Source organism: Periophthalmus magnuspinnatus, chromosome 24 (assembly GCF_009829125.3).
Source record: "Periophthalmus magnuspinnatus isolate fPerMag1 chromosome 24, fPerMag1.2.pri, whole genome shotgun sequence".
NCBI lineage: Eukaryota > Metazoa > Chordata > Actinopteri > Gobiiformes > Gobiidae > Periophthalmus > Periophthalmus magnuspinnatus.
Genome location: NC_047149.1, coordinates 18,534,052 through 18,561,961, shown reverse-complemented (window position 1 = coordinate 18,561,961; position 27,910 = coordinate 18,534,052). Strand labels below are relative to the sequence as shown.

Sequence of the window (27,910 nt, the reverse complement as noted above, 5' to 3'; positions counted from 1 at the left end):
TTTACCAAACAGCACTACATAATGTCAAACCAGCCAACAACAGCCACTATTATATTTAAGGATGCACCGATAGCAGTACTGGTGTACCGATACTGAAACATTTGCTGGATCGGATATCAGTTCAATGATATCAGTCAAGCCGATATCCTGGTCGGGCCTTTAATTGGATTTAATAAGACCATTTACAGGCTGATTTTGGCCTATAACGTCTCATAATGTTTGAACTTTTATTCATACGAAGCTGTTTTGTAGTTATTTTGTTTTTGTTTTTTTTTAACAATTGCATAACACAGTTGGATCTCTTGACTGTGTTTTAAGAAAATAAGTGCCTTTTTCCAACCCTACACTGGTATCAGTTAATATTGGGCATCGATAGATAATTAAAGTTAAAGTATCGATAACGGTATTGGAACTGAAAAAAATTTGATTGGTGCATCCCTAATTATATTATCTTATTACCTGCATTCTTGATGGTAATTTGTTTTTGAGTGGACACAATAAATATTAGTACTGATGTCGGCCCTGTGTGTATTTTAGTGCAATTTGACTGCTCTGCCATATCAAGATGTTCTTTTTAAAACTGAGAGGTAGCCCTAATGCTAGTGTTGTTTGATTGGGGTGCTTTCTCACTTTTACTAAGTTTAAAACAGTTAATATAATATATAATACATGTAAATTGTAATTAATGTTAAAATCAAAAACTATTATTATGATGTGAGATTGGTGGCAAGATATGCAACATCATAGTCCTAGTATGTAAAGTATCTGTGTTGTGTGTGGTGTGTTCAAGTGCGTGTGGTTTTTAGCAGCTGCAGACGGTCTCACCCGCAGCCCGTCCTGTTGGCACACACCTCTCCATTGGGAGCATCCCATATTCTCAAAAACATGCGCACTTACAAACTCCCAACTACATTATGGTGGTATTTATAGAACTACACATATTTGTTGAAGTGCAAACTGCTCATAGCTACAAATAATAATAAGAAATTCACACTACATTTTCCAGCAAAGGAACTTAACAGGACATAAATCTGGTATCAGTTTATTTTAAATTAGTTATTTTTATTTATTTTACAATTAATTTCATGTTAGGGCAACAAACACAAATATGTTAAGTTTTTTCAATACAAAAATAGTAAGAAAAAAGTGTTCAAGTAAAAGTAAAACGGCAATAAAATGCAAATTCCGCAAAAAGTGATTTAAAGGTGTAATATGTAACCTTTTTGTTGGAGGGTCTGCCATCTGTCTGCCTTCTTTAAGATGTTAATGCTTTGCCAGGAATGCTCACAGTATGGAATGGAACAACATTGAGTTTATACAATTACAGGTGAATCTGTTGCTCAATACTACTTTATCAACATGCTTTTTTCACTGGCTCACCTCTCCACAGAGCTTACATCATCACCTGCTTGTCTCCATGGAGATAGAACAGTTAATGCTATACGTGGAACACCAGCAAACCAATAACATCTCTATGAAGAGAAACAAGTGGCAGATCCTCTTTAAGAAATATATTATATAATTATATTATAATATATAATTATATAATGCAGAAATCTCTCCTTTAAACTTGTTTCTGTGTTGCTTCTCTCAGAAGGCCTTTGTCCCAAGTGAGAAGAGCCAAGATGAAGTCAGTGCATTTACTTTGGCACTGAGTCTTTTGTTTCAGAGTGGGGACGTGCCAAGGGCTATGTTTGCTCAGCGCACCAGTCTGCCCACTGCTCAGGCAGGGACAAGGCCATAAAACTGAAGGACTTTCTGAGTGGCACATAAATTCCATCAACAAATACATGCAGGACCAGATGGCTTCATTTTATAAGACTGTAAATGCTGTTAATATTCAGTTTGGAAAGGCTTACTTTGCTCAAAACGTCTGCACTTCTCACTCACACACTCTGTAATGACATTCCTTAAAAGGTTAAAAGTCCAAACAGCTTCAAGATTTTGATTTCATCACGATTTAGTAGGATTGTAATGGTACATGTATTTAGAATAAAAACATTATCCCGTGTTCTGACAGAAAAGCCATTAGGCAGCTTTCAATGCTTACTCGGCCTACTTTTCATCAACCTGACTTTTCGATAGAGAATGTTTCAACGGTAGTCATCTGGACACTGTTTTTGCAATCAAGACATTTCGGCTCCCATCCAGAAGCCATTTTCATTTCATTTGATGACCTAATCTACACTGCACCACTCCTGGACAAATGAGGGATTACACCGTCACTACTTTCTGATGTAACTTTTCTGGAGGAGCGTCTGACACCTGTTTGTCTTTCGTGGAGCTAATCCACACTATGAATCAACCTCTACGTGATGTCACCAGGTCAAGTTACATGTCAGATCTATGGAAAGACGACCCCGCTCACAGTGAGCATGTTTGTCAAGGTATGTTTTTGACATTATAAACACCTGATTTTGATAACTCATCTCCATGGAGACAAGGCAAGGCAAGTTTATTTGTATAGCAGAATTCGTACACAAACTAATTCAAAGTGCTTAACAGAATAAGAAAGACAAAGACAAATCATAACTGCATAAAACTGAAAACGCTCTAGGTGACCCTGTTGGTAAAGACATGGAGTGTATGATGGATTAGTCTGAAGAAACCCTGAGATGAAGCCTGAAAATGGCATCTGCGTGTGACATTTCTGCCGAGGCCTCTGTGGGTGAGGACAGGACGGCCTTGGAGAGGAGAGAGTTAGTGTGAGATCGCATCCTCCTGTCACTGAGCACAGGCCTGAATGGATACATCAGCAGCCCTGTACTAACTATGTCTCCAGACCACCTTCTCCTGACCTGGGCTGGATGAGTTTTATGGTGCTTAAAACAATACATATCTACATATTATTCGCTATTGTAAAAAAAAAATAGACACTCGTTTGATCAGGTATTTATACTAAAAGAATGCATACTAAGGACTAAGTTGGACCTTTCCTATATCCTGTACCAAAACTAATAAGATCACTTGGTAATATGAAATAAATTGCTCTTATTTTGTGTTTTTTAATGATCATTCCGCTATCAAAATCAGTATTGAGTATTGGGCCTTTTCCTTACATAAATAAAGGACGACAAGAAGTTGGCTGGAGTATAGCATACTGTAGATGAGAAGGCTATGAGCAGCAAGAGGGGAGCTATTTTCTGGGGTGAAGACAATATTATATTACTACATAAATTTGATATAGGCGTGTTCCAAATAGGAAGTGATTATGGGAGTGCTTCTGGCTCCATCGGCTCTGGCTCCAATTCACATTACATTAGAAAACTGTCGCCCCTCTCTCTGTAACTGCTGCTGTAAGGCTCGTCATTTGGTCTTAACATGTTTTTATTAACCCGCTCTACATGATCCTGATGTTTTTATTTCGCTATTGTGTCCATAAATCAAGATATGAACATTAATAACAGACAAATGAGGTGCCTTTTTTTCCCCGAGGTCGCTCCAGCTAACGTTAGCAACAGGTTTGATTGACAGTTGCTATGCGCTCACACTCCTGGTTTAGCAGGGGCAGGCGTTTAGCAGGGGTGTTACCTTCAACAGCTTCACACCACATTAGCTCTTTGATTGCTATGATACTCGCGGCCGGAAATCTCCAAATTCGCCCCTATAACTGCTAGCCTCAATTAGCTTCATTTGACTGGAGCTGAACGCTATGGGTGACGTCGCACTCCCTTAGTCCACTTCTTGATGCAGTCTATCGTCTGTTCGCTTCATTTTGGAAAAGTTTTGGCACTGATGTTTATTTTGAATCGAGTTTATCTAAAAAGGCCTGCTCAGAAGTAGCATCTGTATTGATATTGGTGCTGGAAACTATGTCGTTTATCTGTAGTTATGAAGCTCCTCACATATACAGGCAGCTGTTTGGTCATTCAAGGCCATAAAGGTGCAAAATGTGGCTTCTGTGTGCCTTATCTCAAGCAGATGAGCAGCCAATTCAGAACAACAGTGACTCTATAGGATTTTCACTGATTTCCTGTTTCCTCTTGTTTTATTTGCGACTTTTCTATCGCTTAATATCTGTTGCTGTGTTTTTCATTCAAATGCAACCACAAAGAATCACAGAGAGTCACCACAAAACACATTTGAGGCCAGTATCTGATTCTGAACAGATGTAACAGCCGCAAATAACTAAACAACATGTGGCACGCAGTCGAAAGTCTATATCAAATCTCAAATTGAACAATGGGCTTTTCTGTATCGACCTTATTGTTTACAGACCTAAAGACACAAAATAAATCAATTCTCGGACAATGTCGTGGCCACTCGAGCTGCAACATTTGGTTCCAGTCAAAATGGAGCACAGTTTTATTAAAGTAAACAAAAGAAAAATGGGCAGTTTCAGTATTTGTTGCATGGTATAACACTGCAAACTGCCAAGGCTCTGTCCATTTTCAGGCATTCTAGAAAGCAGTCTCTTTGCTATGAAAAATGCATATTATGTTATTGGCTCTTCATTTTTTTGTTTTTACAGTCAAACTACATTGGTATGCATTGAATTGTTTTGTCACAAGGTTTATAGAATCTAGTATGCCAAAAAAAGAATGAAAAGTGTATAGAAAAAGTCATGACGGCTATCCAGGCTAATTTGATATATTAATTAAATACATTTTTTACATACAACTGATAAGCTAAATTGATGGTCAGTTCAATAAACAAGCTGCCTTTCTGGTTTCTTCTAATAGACACAATAATTATAGTGGTGTCAGAGTCTGCTTTTTGAAATATACAAGATATTCAGTTCTAAGCAAGTTCATTTTTTCTCATCCAGGTATTACCCAGGTATTTGCCCTATCCAAATATTATTATATTATTTTGCCATTCCCCTATGAATTAAAACTAGTCCATCTCTCAGAACCGTACAGTAGAGTAGGAGGACTACAGATATAAAAAGTCCTTTGTTTATTGTTACCAAAAGCTTGTTTCATCCTCTGCAAACATTAACACTCCATCAAAGCACAAAGCAAACACACATGTGCTCCAGATGGCGCCCCCTGTGGCTGCTCCAGCACTGCAGCTGTGTGTAAGACGCCTCCACTGTAGAAGAGCTCTCCACCTGCACACCAGCATTCTCTCTGTCTACGCCCCTCCCACCCCCATTTACCCCTTGTGTTTCTAGGACGTCCCATATAAACAATTTAAAAGAGGAGCAGAGCAGTGCAACAAAACAGTAGTAGTTTAATGTAACATTTATGGTTGATGTAGATGTTATTGCATTGCTAGAAATGTTACACAGCATGGCTCTAAACTTTTATATCTCCATAGAGACAAGTAGGTCATGCTTCCAGGCTAAGTTACAGGTCAAATATGTGGAGAGGCGACCCCACTTACAGCAAATGAGCCTATGCATGTTTTTCAAGATATTTTTAAGCAAAACACCTGTAAATGAATAAATGCGAGATAAGTTCAATCCCAAACTGTGGAACATTTCAGGCAAAGCAATACAATTTCCATAGAGACATGCAGCTAGTGGACCCTCTGATGAAAAATGTTGCATAGTGCACCTGTAATGGCTAACAAAAAAGTGATATAAATAAAGTGATATAACTATGTAGCTCTAATTTTTGTCTCATCAGTAATTATTTTTATATATATAGGTGGCATTGTATTGCATTGCACTTAAAGCCTTTAAATTCAGTAAGATTTGGTTTGTTGATTTTTACACAATTATCCCTTGCACAGTTTTTAAAAAATATTCTATGGTAAAAATTAGATTTTGAAAGCTGACTGTGACATTTAAAACTTTGCGTGTAAGGTGAATAGTTGTCTGGACTTGGATGCAGATACATGATGTACAGAGGTGAAATAGGAATGCTTCTGGCTTTCATTTAGTTTTGTCTCTGGAGTTATTACCCAATAATACATATGTATTTCGCCTGTGGCTGGTACACCTGTTAAACACTGTGACCTTAATGTTTGCGTCATTCTCACTTTCCACAGGCCCGTCAGCACCTCTTACAAAAATGTCAGACAAAAGCTGCGTCCAACTACAGCTGCGCGTCATCTGTCCATCAATCACTTTTATCTCTTTCTATCTTTCAAATCAGATGATGGGAAACAGACGTATAGATCGTCTGGATGCAACATGCCCTTACATAAGAATATGGCGGCCCTTTGATCTCCTAAGGTCAGTGGTTCACCTCCTGCCATTGTAACAAATATATTCTACACCGTTCAGTGTGGCTAATGGTTGAGGTTAAGGCTTGTTCTTTCTGTTTACACAATTATAAATGTAATCGTCTATATAAATCTTACTGGGAATAGCTTTTTATAAGTAACATTGACACACTCTTAGTTACTGTATTACCACTAGGCATGGGATGATATTGAAATATTGAAACAACTGCGATTAACGGTCATATCATGATAATTATTAAAGTTAGTGCAGTTTAAAAGTGCAATGAATATGAATAATTATAATTTTGATATTATGAACAGGTTTCATATTTTAACAATAGTTATAGTTTTGTACTTTGAGTGAAAACAGCAATGATCTAGAAGAGATTATCCGGGGGGAAAAAAAAAAAAAAAAAAAAAAAAAAAAAAAAATATATATATATATATATATATATATATATATATATATATATATATATATATATATATATATTTTTTTTTTTTTTTTTTTTTTTTTTTTTTTTTTTTTTTTTCTTCTTTCTGCATACTCTGGTGATAGAATGGGCATTATCTCTGTTGGTGATTATCACAATTATAGAAAATGTCCAAACCTTTCCATCTTTTTAATTATCCCATCCCTAACTTCCACACCAAATATTGAGCAGAAAGTTGAATGTTATATCATTGAACTGGGCTGAAACATTGATCGCAATTGAATCAAACTGTTTAATTCAGTGGTCACAGTTACTATGCAGGTAGAGCTGTCTAAAGTCGGATATCTGCTCTCATCTGAAAACTGCCATCCTTGTTTAGATCTCTACAGATGAATGTGATTCTCATTAATGTCACTTGTGGTTAAAGGTACACTATTTTTTCTAATACCTTGTGTCCCAATGGAGATGTTATTTCTTATGCTGAAATGTTTGACAGTATGGCATTAAACATATCTATCTTGTATTTATTCAATTACATGTGTTTTCATTGGTCAAAAATATCTGGAATAGCATACATTCATACTATTTATACCACAGATTTGACCTGTCTCCACAAAGACAGCTAAGTTTAAAGACATACAGTGTCATTTTCTGGCAAAGCAATAACATGGAGGAGACAAGCAGGTGGTGGGCCCTCAATCAGAAAAGTTACATAGTGTACTATTAAGCTCTTAGATATGTTTAAATAATTGCAAAACTGGTCAAGACATCGCCAAAATTGTTCAGCCCTAATATAAAAGTACTCCAAAGTAATCAGGTCTGAATTAGGCTATGTTCAACTCCTCTGGTTGCAGTGGGCAGACGACAGGAGGCTAATCGGGTGGGATCTGTCTGTCCTCACTGCAGAGGCGTCAAACAGATTGAGTTTCTCTGGACTCTGAAGGCAGCCACAGAAGCTTATAGCAATGTTAGCAATACCACCACAGAGCTCCTGGTTTTTATTCCCTATTCCTTCAGTTACATAGCACACTCTGAGTTCTAATTATCACACTTTAGTCAACTCCCTCTGTTCCCATATCTTTAACAAGTCACAAAGATCATACGGATAAAGTAAATAAAGGAGGGTAATATATTGTTAACTCTAATATCAAAGGTACTGTACAGGTACTGCAGAACATATGTCAAAAAGCTGCCCAACCATTTCATAAAAAAATTATAAAAACAACAGAAACTTGCTTGTCTCTGTGGATACGTTATTGCTTTACATGGAATGATCCACAGTATGGCAGATCTGACTTATAATTTGACTGAGTGGCATCACCTGCTTGTTTCCATGGGGATAAATATGTTTAATGCCATAGTGTGTACAAATTTGGGCAAAGAAGTAAATTTCCATGGAAAATAAGTAGTAAAACTAAACATATTCAGTCAAAAGTACTTTAAATTGTGCAGTCCATTTAGTATTTGACTGTTACTTGATTTTGTCCATTCACAAGGATATTATAGCACATTTCTCATTAATTACAAGAATACATCTTTGTCAGTGTTACCCACCCCTAACTGATCATGCATAAAAATAACTATAAATTGGTTGGATGATTTTACAGCAGGTTAAAACAGGCTATAAGTCCATGTTAAAACATCAATCTTCATGTTGGCTGGGGTTGGACACTGAGTAAGCTGCAATGCTCTGAGGGCTTCTAAAATTACCTCTCTACATAAATGTCCCGGGCCATTAGAATCCTGCTCCACTATTAGATCACTGTTAATGTGATTTCAAATAACAGCTATGTGGCTCATGTTAAACGTACAGGACCAGTACTTTACTGCTGCGGTTTGCACTTTCCCAGCTTTTCTTCAGCAGCTGTTTGAGGCTTTAGAATCTTGTGTGTAAAAAAGAAGAAAATAATTTGGTGGTTCATTGTCTGTGGGCCAGAAAGTCCCGGAATCCAAAAAGGAAGGAAATGGTAAAAAAACAAAAAAACAAAAAACCTCAAGCTTTTTTTTCCAAATTTATGTTAAAGGCACACTATGTAACTTTTCTGGTAGAGATAAAGAGAGATGAATTGTCAACTGCATTTGAACAGTAACAACTTTAATTTGATTGTGTCCTTAGGCAAGACACTTCACCTACCTTGCCTAAGTGTAAATGTGGGTGTGACTTCAAGTGTCCAAATAAGCATTATATAAGACATTGTAATCATAACACACTTCAATTAGTTGCACAGAGAGAGAGACAAAAGTCATACACAACTATTCCTTGAAAGCATATAACTTTTGGGGACATCTTGACTGCATGTCCCTGCTGAGCTTCCATAGTCTGGGGGTCCCTAACTGAACAATTGTTGCAAATGTTTGCCAAATATTTCCTAATGAAGCCTAATTAAAAAGACTTAAATTGTTCTGAATAATCATGTCTACTCTTATTTGTGTCTGCTCATGTTACTGCAGACCCCTCCCTGCTCCTGCTGTCAGTTTGATGAGTTGTGTGCAATCATCATGGGGGCCCCTAGACCCTCCTGGTACAGTTTAGGTCTTTGATGTGGCTCCTTCTTTAGCTTCTCTGTGCGGGTCAATCTCTCTCTCCTCTGACAACATAAGGCCAAAGCATGCTGCTCCTAATACATTCAAAACACCACACGTGAACTCCTGTTGATCTTGGGCTGGGGCAAACTTGCAGCATATTAGGCAAGTATAATTAGGGCCGGGCGATATGGTGATTAAAACGTAATTGTGAGCTAATCATTTTGACAATATGCTATTTTGGTGGTCGAACTTTATTTTTTAGTCAACTAATAATTGTACTGGTATGGTAGGCACAGCTCTCTCTATGCAGTGACAACAGTTTGTTTTAAGAAGAAAATGTAGTGTCAAATACGGGTGGGTGATATTGAACAAAACAACAAAGATTTTGTCTTATCCTTCTGATAACGATATTAGATTATATGTTTCATCATCATCCATCAGGAATGTGCTAAAACATGCCCGCAAGACTTGGTATCATAGTATAAGACAAAAATGCACTGTAATTGCAGTAAAGGATTACCTCAGACACCCTTTTGTAATTTTTTACTTCATACGTGATATTCTAATTATGCATAACAATTCCAGTTTTACCCAGCATTTGACCCATCCTTCAGTGCCACACAAGAGGTTGCAATTCCATGGGCACAAATCGGAGCCAGGATCCTGGTCAGGAGCAGTGACTAAATTTGTAGCAAAGTAGTTAGTTGGGCATTTTTGGTTTGGCGTGCTACGATGGCCCAACGGAACAGACCATAAAGTTATTTAAACATACTCATAACTAGGGCCAGGCACCAAAACTTGTTTCCAAGCAGGAACCGACCGAAAAGGTTTGGTAAGTACTGGAACCGAAAGACTTTGTTTGGTGCCAACTTTTGATTCCTTAGTTTTAAATGCCCACGCCAATACATACACTGCACTGATTTATTTAGCTGAGGCACAGGTGCTTGCGTAATTCACAAATAAATGTGCTGTAGTTAATACATCCAGTGTGGAATGTGTATGTGTAATAACCGTGTAGTAAAAGCGTATACTTATTGAAACAAAGAGCATGTGCTCCTAAGTTCTCCCTTTTGATCAAAAGTGCCGTATACTTAGGAAACATAACTGAACTTACATGCATTTGTTTTGAGTTATAACTGGAGATCGTATTGTCTAGAACTTTGTTTTAAAATATGAATTAACATAGTCATAACATAATTCACCAATTACAGAGCAGAGAGGTTTGTACAGAACTAAAGGCGAAATGCTCAAGCAAACCAAAACAAACATGGTGACACCAACATACGTACGTCAGCCTTTTAGCGTCAATACAGAATATTCTGTTTGCAAAAAGCATGCAGAAGGTGAGTGCTTTGTGCATTTGTGGACAGGGAAGATGTGCTTTTCTCTCACCTGGATACAGCCAAAGTTAGATTTTTCATCTTGTTCTGCTGTTGTGACGCTTTGACCAATCAGATTCAACTAATTGTCATGATGTTCCGTGTTTTCTGATCACTTTCAGGGAGAGCCATCCCAGATTGATCATGTGTAGAACTCAGTTCAGAGTGATTAACATATGGAGTGTGCCAAGTTAAATAATATTGGCCATTAATTTACAGTGCATTTAAAAAATACAAAAGAACAGTTTGGAAACCGGTATCAAAAAGCAAGTATCATTAAAAGTACTGGCATCGAAAACAGTTGGTCCGGAATACCTAACTGGAGGATTCATGTGGTGTGCATGTTTAAGTTGTGCGTGAGACTGAAACAGTATGTACAGTATAGAACTCATCTTGATCTGTTGAGAAGAAATTCGACAGACTGGATCTTGTGTTCCTTGTCTTGTCTCCTCAGACTTTGTAATTAAATCAATCACTAGAACAAGCTTTGAGCCATTTCTCATCAAATGACAAAAACAAATGCAATAAAGTCACCTTATTAGTCCTAGGTTATTACTGTTAGAGACAAGTACAAAGCTGAAAATACTCTTGGCTTTGGCTTGTCCCGGGGCATCTGAGTCAAACCAGCGCCTCCCCACTGCACATGATTACAGCGCACTATATGAACTGTGGTCTAATCCTGTCGGACAGCGCAAATTAAACCCAGGTATGGGCCCTCTGCCTTCCCAGAATTCCCTCTGATAACCCCCTCCCCTGCTGTGCACACTCATTCGTTTGTGAGGAAAATGGCTCTCCAATTTTCCTGATATAAAAGTAGATTTAATTCAGCATGAATGTTATGGCAAAGTTATGGCGAAATGTCAAGTCATTATCATAACATGTCTCCAAAACTTCCCAGCAGCCTTGACAATGTGGGAAATAGAAGAAAATATGTAATTAACTAAATAATTTATTAGTTCGGACAGCTCTGCGCCTTTGCGGTTACTGTGAACTTTTGCAATGGGTGCGGTGGTGCTGGCTCGAGAAACGTACTTATTAAACATAAAATACAAGAGCTGCCAGGACATAACAGCAATTTATAATTTAACCAAACTCCACTGTGATAATTATGGGTATGGCCATATTAGAGGAATCTGGTGGTTTTCACCTAATTAAAGGCTGTTAGAATAAGGGCGGGATCTGCAACCCTTATGTTTACCTTGGATATTTCACATTTCCTTAATAATTTACCAAAACAACTTCAGGATTAGATGGCCTATACTTTATTCAACCAGCATGGTAATGTATCCACTGTATTTGACCAATCCTTCAAAAACACTTTAACATCTTGTATAATTGTGGTACCATGTGAAACTTCTTCACATCTGAGCCAGGATTACCGAGTACCATAGTATATTTAGATTTTTTGGGGGGTATATTGTAGGTCTGTTTAGAACATATTAAGGGATACAGTTAATTTATGAATTTATTGTCAGTTCCAAAGCATAGAAGTTTGCAAAAGCCCATTAAATTATCAGTCATATGTAGGCTTAATAGTTTCTTAGGTAGTATTTCAGACCATTCTATTATTCTATTTTATCTTCCGAGTACCACCAGATCAAGTCTACAACAGGACTATTAAATAATATTAATTTAAAGGTCTAAATCGGGTCTAAAATTGGACAACACATTTGCAACAATACAAACAGGGAACAAAGGGCAAAGTGTGGATATAACTGACAAAATAAATTAAGTAAATACAAGAACTGAAGAGTGTGCATGACAGAGAAGGAGCCAGTGCCAGTTTGAGAAGAACTGGTCTAGAGCATTGTTACATGTCATATAATAAAAATGTAGACCTATGTTCTTCTCACAACAATTATCATTTTCGCAAACTTTTTATTATCTGATGGAATATACTAGGGCTGAATCATTTTCAACTACATCACTACATTTTAAACTACTACTTCACACTTTTTTGCTCCTTGTTTTTACGGAGCCCAACCCAGTTCAAAGTCGGTTCTGGTTCTGGAAGTAAATTTTCCATTCATTTTTCCCATAGACTTTTCAAAAAATTCAGATATTAAGAGTTCAAAGACATTTCTGAGGTTAACCATCTATGTAGTAACTAATATCCATAACACGGTTGTTTATTAAGTCCAAAAAGATGCAAAATTCTGCTAAATGTTTTAATAACTCAGCAGTTTTATAAAGTTTCAGAAACAGATTTTAAATAAAAGTATAGCTGATTAGCCCTGAGTAAGCTTTCCAACTTTTAACATTATTTATTTATTATTATTTTTGGGGGGTGGAAAGTCTATGGGAAAAATGAATGAGAAATTGTACTTCCGGAACTGGGGGCGGGCCGTGAGTGTGGAGCTCCATCCGTGTGGAGAGAGCGCAGATCCGGGGCTGGAGGAGCCTGGAGAGCGGACAGAGGGAGAGCGCGAGTGTGGGGCCGTTTGTCATTCTGGCAGGACACACTCCCACGAGAAACTTACCCACTCGGCTCCACGGACTTGTTGCTGCTTTTCCCGACGTAGTTTAGGAGCGTTCCCGGACCTAATACTCCACTGTGCTCGATACAGTCCACGGAGAGGTGCTTTTTGTGGTTGGAAAAAGCGATCGCCGCGTGTTGGAGACTCTGTGGCGATAGCGAGGCACCGGGAGAAACAAAAACACGGTATGATCGCTATAAAAACGTGCTACCAGGCGGTTGCATTGTGTACTTTACGCATTTGGAGACTCTGCTGCGTAACCCGGTGTTTGGCAGCGGTGTAATCAGGGTCGGTGTATGATTTGGCACCGCTGTGTGCGCACTTGTGGTCAGTTGTAGTGAAAGATAATTATTTATGGAGTTTGGGTACTTAGGTCTACGTAGTAAAGCGTCACTGAGTCTGTCCAGAAGTTTGGGTTTTGGGGAGAGTCAGTGCATTTCTAAAGCCGTGTTGTAGCACAAATGTCAAAGTAATCCATGTTCAAAATAGTGCAACTCCAACAAACTTATTTTAGTTAAACTGTCATCGTAATCGTGGTGCAGAAAGCTATTGTAATGTGGAATAACTTTTCTTAAAACCGCTGGAAAATGATTTGTGAATTGATTCTATAGAAATTTCCTTTATATTTACATCATGTTTTATTTCCTAGGATAACTTAATTTTTTTTTTATTTTTATTTTTTTATTATTTATTTATTTATTTTTATACCAACCAGGAATACATTTAGTAGACAACATTGTGGATGTGAACAGCACTAGAGTCTTTGCTATATAAATTCTTGCTATATAAAACATACACTTAAGTAACCCTCACTGCAGTAGGTGCACAAAATCCAAAAAGGAGTACTGTACCAAAATGACTTGTACAGTCTGCTTGTTCTCCTTGGGTTCTCTGTCCAAAGACATGCATGTGTTTGGTGATTTGATGACTCTATACATCTCTATATTTAAACTCAATTTATCACTGAATGAATGATTAACTAGAAAATAGGAATATGCAGAAACCATCTAATACATTAGCTTAATAATTCTGTTATACTTTTTTTTTTTAGTTTGAGCTTCTTTGTAACCGTCTTTATTTTTTAAGGTGCCTAATATTTTTATTTCACATTCTATTATGCGTAGTTGGTGAGATCAAGGGTTAGTCCTGTGCCTCCACATGTTTTTAGAGATGGAAATAAAGTTATGCATATGATTTTTATTTTTATTTTACAAATTTACTTAAGTCTATATGATCACAACTTCTCTACTCCTCCTGTCCTGTGTCATAATTGCTTTTTGTCTGCAGCTCAAGTTGAGTGTTAAAAGCTATTAGTTCCCCTCCGTCACACTTCAGCACCTGTCATCGGACTCATCAGATTGGACACTTTTGAATTGATGGAATGATTACAGCGACACAGTTTGTATTCACCCCATTTACCTTTTCAACTAAACTTCATAGCCTCCAGCCACTTCCAAAATATTCTGAGCAGCCCAAGGAGGAGGTCAAAAATGTCTCAAATCACTCCTGACAACCACAAACATGTCGACGGCTATGTGTCCAAGTATCTACTCAGGTCAAGCTAACTCTACCTTTTGTTTTTTATCAGCAGAAAACGTGTGATTATTAACTGGCTCTTGACTGATTGCTGGTAATTTTGGCCGATTAGCTTTAATTAAAGGGAGGCTGGGTGCACTGCCTTGTTGTTGCCTGTCGCCTCGGGTCTCGGAGCTTCTCACAGCCCCATAATCATCCACTGAACACATGAAAGAGCATCACCTGCCTTTCCACATCACCGAGCCTGGGAAGAACTGATGGCTCCGCATGGTTTAGGTTACCCACGTTGAAATCATTTTTAGTTTGTGGATGTATTTGTATGTTGTTAGTTTTAAAAGTTGGTTTCTCTACACTGCAGACTTGTCTTGTATTTCAAACTTGATTTTGATACTAAGGAAAGACTTGATATCTAATACTGTGTTTGCTACTAAACTGATAAAAACATAAACATAAAAGTTGACTCGATACTCAATACTGATTTTGATACCACAATGATAGTTAAAAAACATTCTTTATTTAGATAATAGAATGTCATTTTCAACAATAGAAAGTTAGAAGTTTTGATACTAGTTTCAGTATCAGTTTGTATGTGGGTATACATTTCTTGATCTGCCTACTTCACAGCACAGATTTCAACACATCCTGAAGCAAAACCATCCAAATTAAAGAATTAGGAGGAAGGTTAATGCAAATAATAAATTGTGATATTTATTTTACAAAAGAAATATTAAAGAGCCCATTTGACAAGCAGCCCAGTGGCCTCTTGCTCGACCACTTAACATTTGACTGTGGAGCAAAAATGGCTAAACAACTGTAAACTTAATCCAACAACAATGTGTGAAAGTAAAGTGATATTTAAAACCTCCAAATCTTCAGTTAGTAATTTAATACTGTCTGCTGTCCTTCTTGGATCCAGAGTTTATACATGTATGTCTCACCTGCTCGTCAGCACACAGAGCCTGGACTAAATTCCTTTAGTTCACAGAAGTCCCATACATTTACATGGACAGCTCGGCAGCTCACTGACTTTGTTGTGACAGCGTTGCCCTGTTTGCTTATCTGAATGCCTATCCATTGGTTTGTATTGGTTATAAATGGTCATATTGTGCAGGACTAATTCAGCAGCTCTAGACCTTTTCCCTGGATAAGTTACTGCAGGTTTCTAACAGCTATGGGACCACAAAAAAACAATATTTCAATTATTCTTTCTACTCTTTTCAAACCCGATCTGTATTGCTCAAGCTTCAGTGCCTCTGGGGTTGATGTGCAAAAACAGAAAAAGGAGAAAGTGATGGGACAGCTTCCAAACTTCTCAAATACCGTATTAACTTGGCAGGGAATATTTAACTCAGCAATTTCTGTTTCAAATTAATAATTAAACGCACTGAACTGTATTATGTATGCATTCATTTGAGGTTTAGATCTTGGTTAGTAGTCCAGTTATGAAATTAAGGGGTATTATAACTTTATGATAAGTTTTAGTAAAATTTGATTTCCTAAGCCTAGACACTTTATTTTCCTTGTCCACATATGATGACATGTGTTATGTAGATTTTATTTAGCCCTACTACAGAACATTTGTATAAATAAAAGTTAAAACATTCCAAGATCAAGATATCAGCAGAAGTGGTATTTTGTACTGGATTGGGTATCTGCTCCACTGTCGTTGATCGGTGCTGATATTCGATACCATTCAGTTTTGATGCATCCCTAACTGTGTGCCCTATTGTCACCCCTTTGTGGCTGAATTATAATGCACAACTGTACTGGTATATTTATAGAAAAAAAGTCCTCTCCATAAGTAGTAGCTATGGATGCCGTTTTGGCTGAGGTCAGCATGCTCTGCTCAGTACTGCAGACACATGCTTGTACATGCCGGTGCTTTGAAGCCTTTATCGTGTTGTGTTTGACTCTCATCACTCCTCACCTTTAGTAATATATTCATTTCTAATTTGATAAAGATTTGACAGCCTATTTCCTGAGTTAATGTTGAAAATGAGCTCCAGTCTTAAGTCTTTTATCCTTCCTCTGTGGCTCACACATGCTGCACAGTTGTTGTAATTATTTGTGGTGGCCCATTTTGGGTTTTTCTCCATCCTGCCACTGAACACATTTGAGTTAGATTTGCTCCAAGACACAATTAAAATAGCATTAACATTTAATTCAATCTGAGTATTAGTGGGTATTAGTCTAGTAAGTATTAGACTTTTAAAGGTACGTATGTACAATGTTTATTTAAAATTTCATAAACTTGACTGATATCTGTCCCCAGATATGTAATGTAAATGTAATGATGATTTATGCTTAATTACAAAATCAGTGTACTTCATAAATATTTCTCAATTAGTAATAAAACCTATTGAGATAGCCACTTTTGTCAATATTGCCAAAATGCTTTTCAATCTCTTTAGTCACTCCCTTATATCTTTTGCTGCCCTCTACACTTCATAATGCATTTTGCAACCCAAGTCGCAGACAAAGGGGCTGTAACTATCATAATCTGAACCTTCTGTTTCTTTGTTGGGACCTGTCGGGACACTTAGACTACTCTTTGTGTTTTGTAGTCTCTAAATCATCTATTTGGAGTAATTGTCACAACCATAAAGCTCCATGCAGCTGGCCAAAAGTTTCAAGGAGGCAGTAATTAGGAGTTCTCTTCACTGTGGAACATCAAACAGTGGACTTTCATATGCTTGTTTTCTCCAAGATAACATTTGTGTTTCTGCAGAAGTCACTATTGGCATCGAGTCGGCTAGCGCTAAATCATAACCTCCCCGGTCCAAGATCAGAGGCCAAGTCGAGTTTCAGATTTAAAGCTTTTGGAGTTCCAGAAGTCACCGATTGTACATAATTCACGTGGGTTTCTGGTATTTGTAAGCACATTTGTGTTGTTTACATCATTTGAATTTGCTGAATGCACAGTTGCAGCTCTCCCACAATGGTGTCCAGTGTTCATTATGTCAGTCTTTTCACAAGATTCTACAGTGCAATGTATAGACAGACTCGTTCTAAGTTTTATGAGGGTTTCATGAGTGACACAATGTAAGCTTTCAATGACTTTACAATATTGGTTATAATCTCTGCGTTTCTTTATTTATGCATTATTTGTTGATTCATGCCCTTTGAATCAACAACCAGTAACTTTTCTGGTTAAGTGTCTGCCACCTGCTTAAGTCTCCATGGCAATGCTTTTACCTGGAACGTTCCTGTAATAGAGACTGTTTTTTCAATACTTATAATTGCGTAAATGCAAGATGGATAAGTTAAGTGCCATACTATGGGAGATTCCAGGCAAAGCAATATCATCTCCAAGGAGACGAGCAAATAGCACGCACTCCATCAGAAAGGTTACTTAGTGCACCTTTAAGTACAGCCAGGTATCTTTCACAATTGTTGACCTGCCAGACCTTTCGTTTTCTTTGCTGGATTATAAACGATTTCATTATATTTTGTTTCCACAGTTTGCAGTTGCTCTGTTCAGTTATCAAAGAGCCCTGTCTCCCTAAGCTATAGCTCTCTTCTTTTGAAAAACTGAAAATAATTCTTTGACTATTTTTTTACCCATATCAAACAGCACTGTTGGATCTTTTGGATGAAGCCTTTGTTGATTTGTGAAGGATGTCAGATAAAAAACAGATGCAGCTCCTCTTGTGGGAGTTGGGGGTCAGTTGAGCAACAGCTGACCATTTCAACATTCTCTTTCTTATCTCTCCATTACCCTATTTTCATGCATCTTCTGAGCTGAAAACCCAACCACAACATATAACATATACACTTATTATCCATCAAGTGCTCTATGTAAATATGTAAATTGTACACTATGTAAACCATATTGTATACATATGAAAACTTGTGTATTTCCCCTCTTTGGTATTTTATTGGACAAGTTTGTATAAAATAAACGACACCAGGAGTGAATCTGACAAAAAAGACTTTCAATTAGGGATAGGACCAGTCCAGTTTCCCAGTGTATCAGGCTGATATTGTCTTCTATTTTTAATGGAAATTGTAGAGCAATGAAAGTGAAGGGGTGGCTGTATGTTTACACAATCATCACAAAAAGTACAACTAATTTTATTATTATATCATCATTTTTACAAGAGGGAAAAGTGAATTTGTGAACTTATCAGCAAGTTGACTTCAGTTTGCTTTGCCATTAATTAGAAAATACTGATATTGACAAAAACAAAGACAAATATTGGATATTGCTATTGGCTGAAAAACTCTATCACTGACCATCCCTACTTTCTGTCATCAGATACCAGTGAAAATGGATTTAAGTTCAGTTATATTTTCTTCTGTGTGAACTGGATTAATTTAACATATCTGTCTGTGTCCCTCTTGTTTTCCCCAGAGGACTGACCTCACCCCAACCCTAGTGGGAGCGGACGATGGCTCTGAATGATGCCAGCATTGACCCTCCAGCTTTCACCAACGGGGGGCGCCACTCTCACTCCTGTGGCAGCGGGCACTCGTCTCCTAAATCAGGCACAGCGGTTGGCAACGGTCAAGACCCGCTAACTGCAGCCTCAAGCGGGGACTCGATCACAGCTGACAATGACGACGATGGTAGTAGCATCAAGAAGACCCAAGAAAATCCTGTCCACAAAGTGACCAAACCAAACCAAAATGGCAGCGTTGTGAAACAGAATGGATCATTAAAACACATCTCGACACAAAAGTTGACCAAGTGCCAGCAGTCTTTGCCTCTCCAGCACAGAAGTGTATGTTGCCAACAGTGTCACTACCCCACCATTCTGCGTTGTCCCTGTGGTCAGCCGGACTGCCCTCTTTTTAAAACCAACCCAGGGCCCTGTACCCTGCCCCCTGCTGGTAACACCACAAACTGCCCCTGCTGTGCCCCAGCCTGCACCTACCCGCCCCATCTCAACCCAGCACTCTGTGCTCACCAGCGCCACCAGCAGCAGAGGTGGCAGGAGCAGGTCCAAAACCATGCTCATGGGCCCAACATCAGGTAAAAATACACTACTTACTAAAAACTAGTGATGTGACATTCGTGAACAGTTTCTTAACGTGAATGGTTGGATATGGGTTTCATTTTTTTAAAAGAGCAGAATCTTTTTTTTTTCTAATTTGTATACATTTTTATTCAGAATCAGCACTGAAGCATTGCAGGCAGCACGAGCTTTGTGCACAAAAAACACATTTGGCATCATATTAACAGTTACTTTTAAAATTATTATTGTTTTATCTTGGTTGTGCATAATTTGAAAGGGTAAACACACTCCCATTCTCAGTTTGAACTAGTTTAAACACAGAGAAAAGACCAAGGCTTAAATGTGTTTAGTTAGTCTTGTTAAAATGAATTCTCACATTGGCTTCTGTCATATAAACAAATAGTAAAATAGTATTTTGAACGGATCTTTTAAATCAGGGGTGTCCAATCTTTTCTCATTAAGGGCCACATATAAAAACACGGACAAAGCTGAGGGCCGATTGAGGGCCGTAGACTCATCGCCGGTACAGTGAATACTTCAAATCTGTGTTATTATTAGTTATTCATACTTACATCTTCAGTGGGGCACATTAAATATTTGATATGGGCTTGTTAAAGTAGATTTTCAGAAATATTCATTAAAAAGTACTGTTTAAGCTAACATGGGCCAATTCACCTGGAAGCTTGAGGGCCAAGAAAAATTGGTCTGAGGGCTGCATTTGGTCCCCGGGCCACAGTTTGGGAATGCCTGTTTTAAATGAATGGATCCAAAAGATTTGGATCCCATAAAAGAGCCAAAAGTCCCATCACTACTAAACGCACACAGTTAGGGCTTGGCAATATGGTGGTAAAATTTAAACAGTGATCTGATCTCTGTGACGATCTGTTATTTTGGTCATATCATGATTAACTAATTTTCTTTTTAACTCAGGTGTATGCTTATCCGCTTCTATTGTTTATCTCCGAAAGGCTCTGAGTTTGGGCTGGGAGCTAAGGGGAAAAAAATAATCAAATATTTTTCTCCCCATATTGATCGACCTAGATTTTCGATTTGATCTTCTCCCATCTTATTTAAAACATAGACAGGTTTACTTCAGGTGTAGAGAGCAGCGTTTTAGGATCAAAACAGTTTTTATTTTGTGTTGATATGACTAATAATTCTATACCTTAAGTTTGGAATGCATTTGTACAATATAAGTACAATTTACAACAATATAAGTTTCTCTCGTAAATGGTGAGAAAATGGTTACTTTTCATAACTTGGATTATAACAATAAGGTCCACAAGATAAGCAGAAAGAGGGAAAGAAGGTGTGGAGCTTAATAGCAACCAGGAAATGCTATAGGGAACCAAGGTCAGAATTTGCCTAATCAAAAACTAATTTCTTTGATTCCTTAATTATAAGCCTCGCCCACAGAAGCGAAAGGCCAACAGGAAACAGCCCGCCTCTGTCCTCCCCAGTCACACACAATCGATTGCTTATGCCTTTCACTGCAGATTTTACACTCTGAATTTTGACTGTTGAATTTGAGGGCTTGAAAATATTTGTGCTGAATATTTAAAAGGTGGATTTTTTTTTTTTTGAAATTGTAAACACATTGAAAATGCATAGTTAAAAAAAAAAAAAATCATCAACTGAAATTCAAACATATTTTTTGATGAAACAAATGATCTTTCATACACTCACATCTATGTAGAAAAGCCCAAACGTTTCATTGGTGTTTAGGTTGTGTATTTTTGGGTGTCCTGATTTATCCTGTATGTCCCTGGCCAGCTCACGTCAGTGCTCTCTCTGGTTGTGTTGGGGCTTGTATACTTGTTGACTGTAGCTGGATTCACACTTCAGAAAACAGAGGCTCTCTCATTGGACCACAGCGCACCATAAGCCCTCTTTATCAGTCTGTTTGGTCATGTCAGTTCCATTTTTAGGCTCAGTGTGGATCCAGGTTATTTCAGATGCTGGGCCCTCCACTAATACTGAAAGTATTTGTAAACGGCCCAGCGATTTCACGATAATTCCTATACTGATTTATCACTCAGTATATGAAAGCTGGAACAATATATTTTGGTGCTCAATGTGTATGATGTGTACAGTTCCTTTGCAATAGTCTAGCCATTTTTGCCATTTCATGTTAAGGGTTGAATAAATAACTTTTATGGCTAATTATTGGTTCCATCTGCCATTCTTTTGTTGCAGCTCAGGCCTTTCAATGATATAGTACATTTAAACATCGGCTCACTGGAATTTTGCTCTGTGTCAGTGACTTAAAGTAGTTTCAGTATTATCATTTATTGCAGTATTTCTCTTTAGCAATACATCCTGCTCTGGAAAAGACAGGTAGGGCGGTGCCAAAAATCGATCAAGAGATGATGATGATACGGCAAGCACATTATAACTGACAGTTCTACAGCCAATCCTATGGCAGTAACAGTGGCCTCACGGTTTCACTTAACGCTGCACAACTCACTGATCCAGCCACAACTCCTCACCTTTTCTCCTCTTTCTCTCTTCTGATGCTTCTCATCCTTATGATTCAAGTATCCGGAAAGTTAATGAGTATTTTTTCACCTTTTATGAGTGAAACTAAAGACATAATGTAACACAAGAACATCGCACATGTTTCTACCGATAGCTTAATATATTGCACACTCATTCCAAAGTTTAGATGTGGATTTCTCTGGAATTATTGGTCGTATCAACATGGAATAAAAACTGTATTCATCCTGATACCCTGCTCTTTGTGCCTGAAGTCCACCTCTCTGTTTTCAATAAGATATGGGGAAAAATATATTGGCCAGTCACAGTGACAGGTCTAGTAAACCCTGCATTATTAAAGTTTGCAGGTAACCCTGTATTGTAGTTTTTGACGTTTTCCTTTGGGGACTAACTTGTGTGGTTCCCCTGCAGTTGTTGTCATTCGTTTGACAGTGTGTTGGGAAGATCTAGACACCCTATTTTTCAGCCTGACAGAATGAAAGGATGTCAGACAGAATTATTGACATGAAAATTACAATATCATCACAATCATAGCACCTAAAAAAATATTATAACAATTTTAGAAGCAAAAATAAGATGTTCAGGTCAATCTATACTATTTTTTGACATTTATGTAATATTAACTCTACTCCATCCATCAAAAATTGGTTTCATAAAGCTGATCATATACTAGAGAAAACTAATGTAAGGGGTTCCCTGTCGGTCGTGGTTTCAATAATTGTGAAATTTTGAGCAAATTATTAATATATTATAGCAATGCACAAGACATTTCTAGCCTTCTTCTAATGGGGCTGAGTGCATTACGGCTCATACTTGTGCCTGACTCTGTTTACCACAGTTAACATACAGTCCATAGGAATGACTTAAATGCTTTTAAGATCAGTCCATAAAATACAGGAGTAATCCAGGGAGCAGTTGGGCGCCACACTTCAAACGTTTAGTGCCTGAAATGTTCCCTCAAGCCCAATGATGTGGAGTCCATAGAGTTTGGCACTAAAGACTCTCCCTTAACCCTTAATGGGCTAAACCAGAGCTGACTGTTTGTAGTGGCTCCTTAGATATTTTACTCTAGAAGTATATTTTACCTGGTCTTAAATGAGCCAAGATTAAACCAGGACTACACCTAGTACTAGACCAAGTACTAGACCTAGTACTGGACCTAGAACTAGACCCAGGACTGGACCCAGGACTGGACCCAGGACTGGACCCAGGACTGGACCCAGGACTGGACCCAGGACTGGACCCAGGACTGGACCCAGGACTGGACCCAGGACTGGACCCAGGACTGGACCCAGGACTGGACCCAGGACTGGACCCAGGACTGGACCCAGGACTAAACTAGCTAATTAAGCCTTGACTTGACCAAAAATTGAAATAATTCAGGACTTCAAGTATGGCATTAATCCACAAAATTAAGACTATACAATGACTAAACCAGAATGGAGCTAATAATTAAATCAAATCGGCACCTGACTTGAATAAAATGATCAAAACTGTTCTTAAAACATAGTAAAATGATGTTAAAACTAAAGTACGTATGGCAGAACTCAAAGTACATTGCCTCTTTCCAAACAATTACATGCTGCTTTGCATAATCATTAAACCTCTTGCAGAATTGTGTGGTGGGAACTATGACTAGGAACAAATGTGTACCCACTACCTAACAAGTGGATATCATGTGCTATGTGGCTGAGAGATTAATTACAATCAAATCCAAATCCCTGTTTGGTCAAATGCGGCACAATATGCAAAGTTTTATTTCAGCAGATTACCATTACCATTGGTATATAGTTTTCTAAAACAGCAAACACCCTTTTAAATAGCTATATATTCTGAAATAGTTAATTTAATAATCTCAAGAGTTGGTGGTTTTCAGATTCTAGCATGTGATGATGTCATACTCCCAGATGGGGGCAAGAGACAGAGACTTTATCATGAAATATCTGAAAGGTAAACACACAAATGCTGAATCTAATTCTGTTAGTGACTAGACCCATTAACGTCTTGTAGTACAAATAAAACCTGCAATTTAACTATAATAAATTTTACCTTTCAAAGTAGGGCGATAGTCGTTTAGTTGAATAACGGGTCAGTGGTGTCTTAATCTAACAAAATTTTTCAACTACCGGTAATCCCTTTATTTCGATTATAAGAATTTATGTGAGACACCAACAGAAAGGACAAGTAAATCATGAGTTTAATCTGCCTTTTTCCATAAAATACCAAAAAAAAGCAAACCCAAATCTTCATCTGAATCACTCACAAGTTTTCACAATCTGTCTTTGTTTCCTTTACTTCTGTTTAAGTAATTGTTTTTGCATGAACTCTCGTGTAGGTGTAGTGCCGTGCAGTTTGGGTCAGATACACAGAGATACGTTATAGTTTTAAGAGGTTTTGGCACATTCCCCTTTTAGTCGATTGGCACGATATGTGTTGAGTCGAATACAGCTCTAATTCAGAGTTGCCCGTAACCCATTATTTTAACCCAATGCAGTCAGTTCAGTCTCAGTTGTTTTGAGTGGCGTTGAAAGTTGTGGTCTCATATGAAACTCTGGGTGGGCACAACTCGCTCTAGGCTCTCAAAGGTGAATCTCATGCACCCACCCACCACCACCACCTTTCACTTTCATTTTCCACCTTGGCTTCTACTATTACAGTGTGTTTTTTTTCTCTCTCTTTCCCGCTGCTCCACAGGGAATGCAGAGCAGATGTGGCAGTGGTTGTACAGCTTCTAATGTTAAACCAAGGCTTATTTAGCAAACAAGTCACTCTGGTGATGACAGATTGGAATTACAGACCAGGTTTGTGTTCTTTCTGTGTATGAATGTGTCACACTTAGATTGAATTCAGGAACACAATTACCACATTAAACTACATCTGCAAGTCTGTACAGTTTTTGGGAAAGTTTTGACCACACTTTTTGGAACAATTTGTCAATATTTATTCATCAAAAGGATCTGCTATGTTGGTGATTTCGTTGAGTAGATGTGGATAAGTAAAATATCTTATCAAAACATGTGTATAGATAAGTAAATATTGACAGTGGTTTGGATCATACATTTTGGCACTGTCCTTTTGCTAACATGACAATGCCAAGGAATATCCATGAAAATTCAGTACATTTTGATCCCACAATTATATTTTAAACTCCTCTTTTTATAGAATGTAATTTTCATGTCAAGATAATAGTTTCCTTATTGTACCATATGGTCTAATAATAGTTTTAATATATTTTTCCAGTACCCAGTTTAAATACTCATTCAAGTATTGACTAGTATCTGGTATTTTATTTTTGTCAACCCTAATGCATTTAAATAAATCGCACATGCCAGTCGTTCAAATTCTAAACCTCGGCCCTAACATGCTCTGTCTCACTGGTTTCTTCTATCAACTTATCAACTTAAAAATGCTAAATTATTCTTCTGGTGTGATACTTTCTCAGATCTGAAGGTGTCACTGCTCCTTCCTGGTTTCCACATCAACATAAATGTATTTTATTCTATGACAAAGTAAAAAGAGAGTAAGTGACTTGTAGTGTAACTCTGAAGCCAGTGAGCAGTGTTGGTCTAACTGGGATAATTTGAGGGTTTCAGATATCAGTGAGATCTTTTCAGTGTCTGTGATTTTTGGATTACTCCTGGATTAGGCTCACTCCTTTACACTTAAACCACTGTCTGACATAAAGCAGGGGCTGATTAGACATTTTTATGGATGTTTTACTATGGGGAATTTTTATATTTCTGCTCTCAGCTTCAAAAAATAGTAATCCATTCACAGAGATTAGCACTTTGTTCTATTTTTGGAAATTTAACACGCACTGAAATCTTTTGTTTGGCTAAAGTCCTTTTTCTTAGCGTTTGGCAATTGTAGTAATGATTTTGGGATGACTGGGCCTGTTAAAAACATTATACCCGTCTATGTCTGTATCTGTTTTATATTGTATTCATATTGTGCAGTCATTTTGTGTGTACACTTTGGTATTAAGTGGAAACGGGACATCCTAGGACGTTTGGCTCCATGGACAGAGGATGTTAGATCCAATAGCAGGCCTGGGTACAGAACCAAATCATACAGATCATCTCATATAAATCATAAATATTGCAGCTTATTACAAATACATAATTCCCAATCTTAAGTCATATTTTTCACCTATGGTTCTGTTAGATGCCATATTACACATCCAATGAAAATTTGTCTTACACTGAATAGGGACTTTTTTTTAAATTTTGCAATTAAAATGGGTTGGTTGTCTTTTGATGCTACTAAATTTTATGATAACTGCTTGGCAGGTATGTATGTAGCACAACAACACCTTTACTGTTTTACAAATAGGATTTTCAGCCTATTTGTGATTTTCAGTCTGATTGTGCAGTACTAAATTAGTTGACTTTCTGTTCTCATGCTAGTCTTTGATTTCTTGGCTATCATATAGAGCTAATCTTATTATAATTATGGACACTTCCTTTATCCTATAGAGTGCGCTCTTGAGAACTGACTTAGTCTTGAGACCTGTTTGGAGTGAGGCTAAGCTGCAGATAAACAGAGTTGTGTGTCTGCAGGCCATCCCTCCCCCAGTGACCTGCTCCTACCTGCACAGCCCCTCTGCTCGGACCCCCTCACACCATCCCGGGTCAGGCAGAATATTTAACCTTCTGTCTCCTGCAGCTAAATGCCTATGCCTTCCTCTTGTTTACTTCAGTTCATAGTCTAGCTTACATTCTCTGTTGCTGACTGGTTGGAACTATTGTTCCTAGTTTCTTTTCTTCCACTGTGTCAATAGGTCACACCTAGATTGACTTCAGGAACATAATTATCATACTCAAATACATCTGTTTCAATGTTTTAAAATATATAAATTAATTTACTTCCAAAAATGAAGACTAGTCTTTCCATAACCCAATTTGATATTTCAGTGCGTTGAAAGGACACATTTTATTATTTATTTTGGTGATTTGGTGTGTCATTGATTATTGATCTGAAAAATGTCAGATCAGAAAATGTACAGTGAAATTATAGTGTATAGTTGCACATCTAACAAAATTTCAAACCCAATTTTGATACTATGGATTATGTTTGATACCAGTGGTGGGAGATATTGACTGAAGTGGATATCTCAGTTTGCATAGCCTCAATAACGATATATTCAGATGATCTTTCAACAGTATATAAAGAATGTGCTAAAATGTGCCTGTAAATGTCTTGGTTGAGGTTCAAGTATCGCACAAAATGTAAATGGATCGTAAAATTAACCATAAAAGTGCAGAAATATCAATTTATACTCTTATTTGGGAGATCTCACTAGACTTTTTTGTTTCTTTTTGAGGTAATTTTTTATTGTTTTAATTACAGATGAAATTCAAAGTATGAATATTAAGTATATCTCAAACAGCACTGCAGTTTTATCTATTTTTCCATATACCTTCTACCCCTGTTTGATACTGATTGTGACAACATAATGGCATAGTTGAAATTGTTCATAGAACCATCACACATCTCAGACATTTTAACCTTGCCTTCTTTCTTCTGCACCTAATTCCTTCTTCTTGTTTACCTCAGTTCATAGTTTAGCTTCGATTCATGCCTTGTCAGATTGCACAAATTCCAGATTCTCACTCCCTTTGACAGTTGTTCCAAAAAGGTCATTTTTTATGATCTGGAATGAGGTGAAATTTTCTCATGTTTGGGCCAAGCAGGTGGGTAAGTCAGTTTCTATGGGAACAAAATAGCTGTATGAAAACATGACAACCTCAAAGTCCAGCACAGTTCATCACCAGTGATTTACCAACGTTTTATCAGTCGGAAAAGGTTGGTGCATTTTTGAAGAGTGAGTGTCTGCATAGCTTCAGCATTAGTGCATGCTGTTTTGAGTTAAATATTAAATAAAATGGTGTTTTTCTGTGCTGCTTTAGTCTGCGTCTTTGTAATTGTCCTGAGAGTTCCCCGACAGATGCAGGAGTAAGTTGTGCTTAACCCCTGATATGAAGAGGTGA

General features: G+C 37.6%; 1 protein-coding gene across 2 annotated transcripts in view; it reads left to right on the top strand.

Moving 5' to 3' along the window:
• Positions 1-27,910, top strand: part of disp1 (dispatched homolog 1 (Drosophila)) — a 65,015-nt gene that overhangs the window by 17,752 nt on the left and 19,353 nt on the right. The window contains exons 1-2 of one of the 2 annotated variants that reach the window (XM_033990502.2): positions 12,826-13,115; positions 18,821-19,441. In XM_033990502.2, coding sequence (XP_033846393.1) covers positions 18,858-19,441 — 584 coding nt within the window. In that variant the 5' untranslated portion in view covers positions 12,826-13,115; positions 18,821-18,857. Of the gene's footprint in view, positions 1-12,825; positions 13,116-18,820; positions 19,442-27,910 lie in introns of those variants that run through there. The other variant, XM_055232418.1, reaches the window with a different exon arrangement.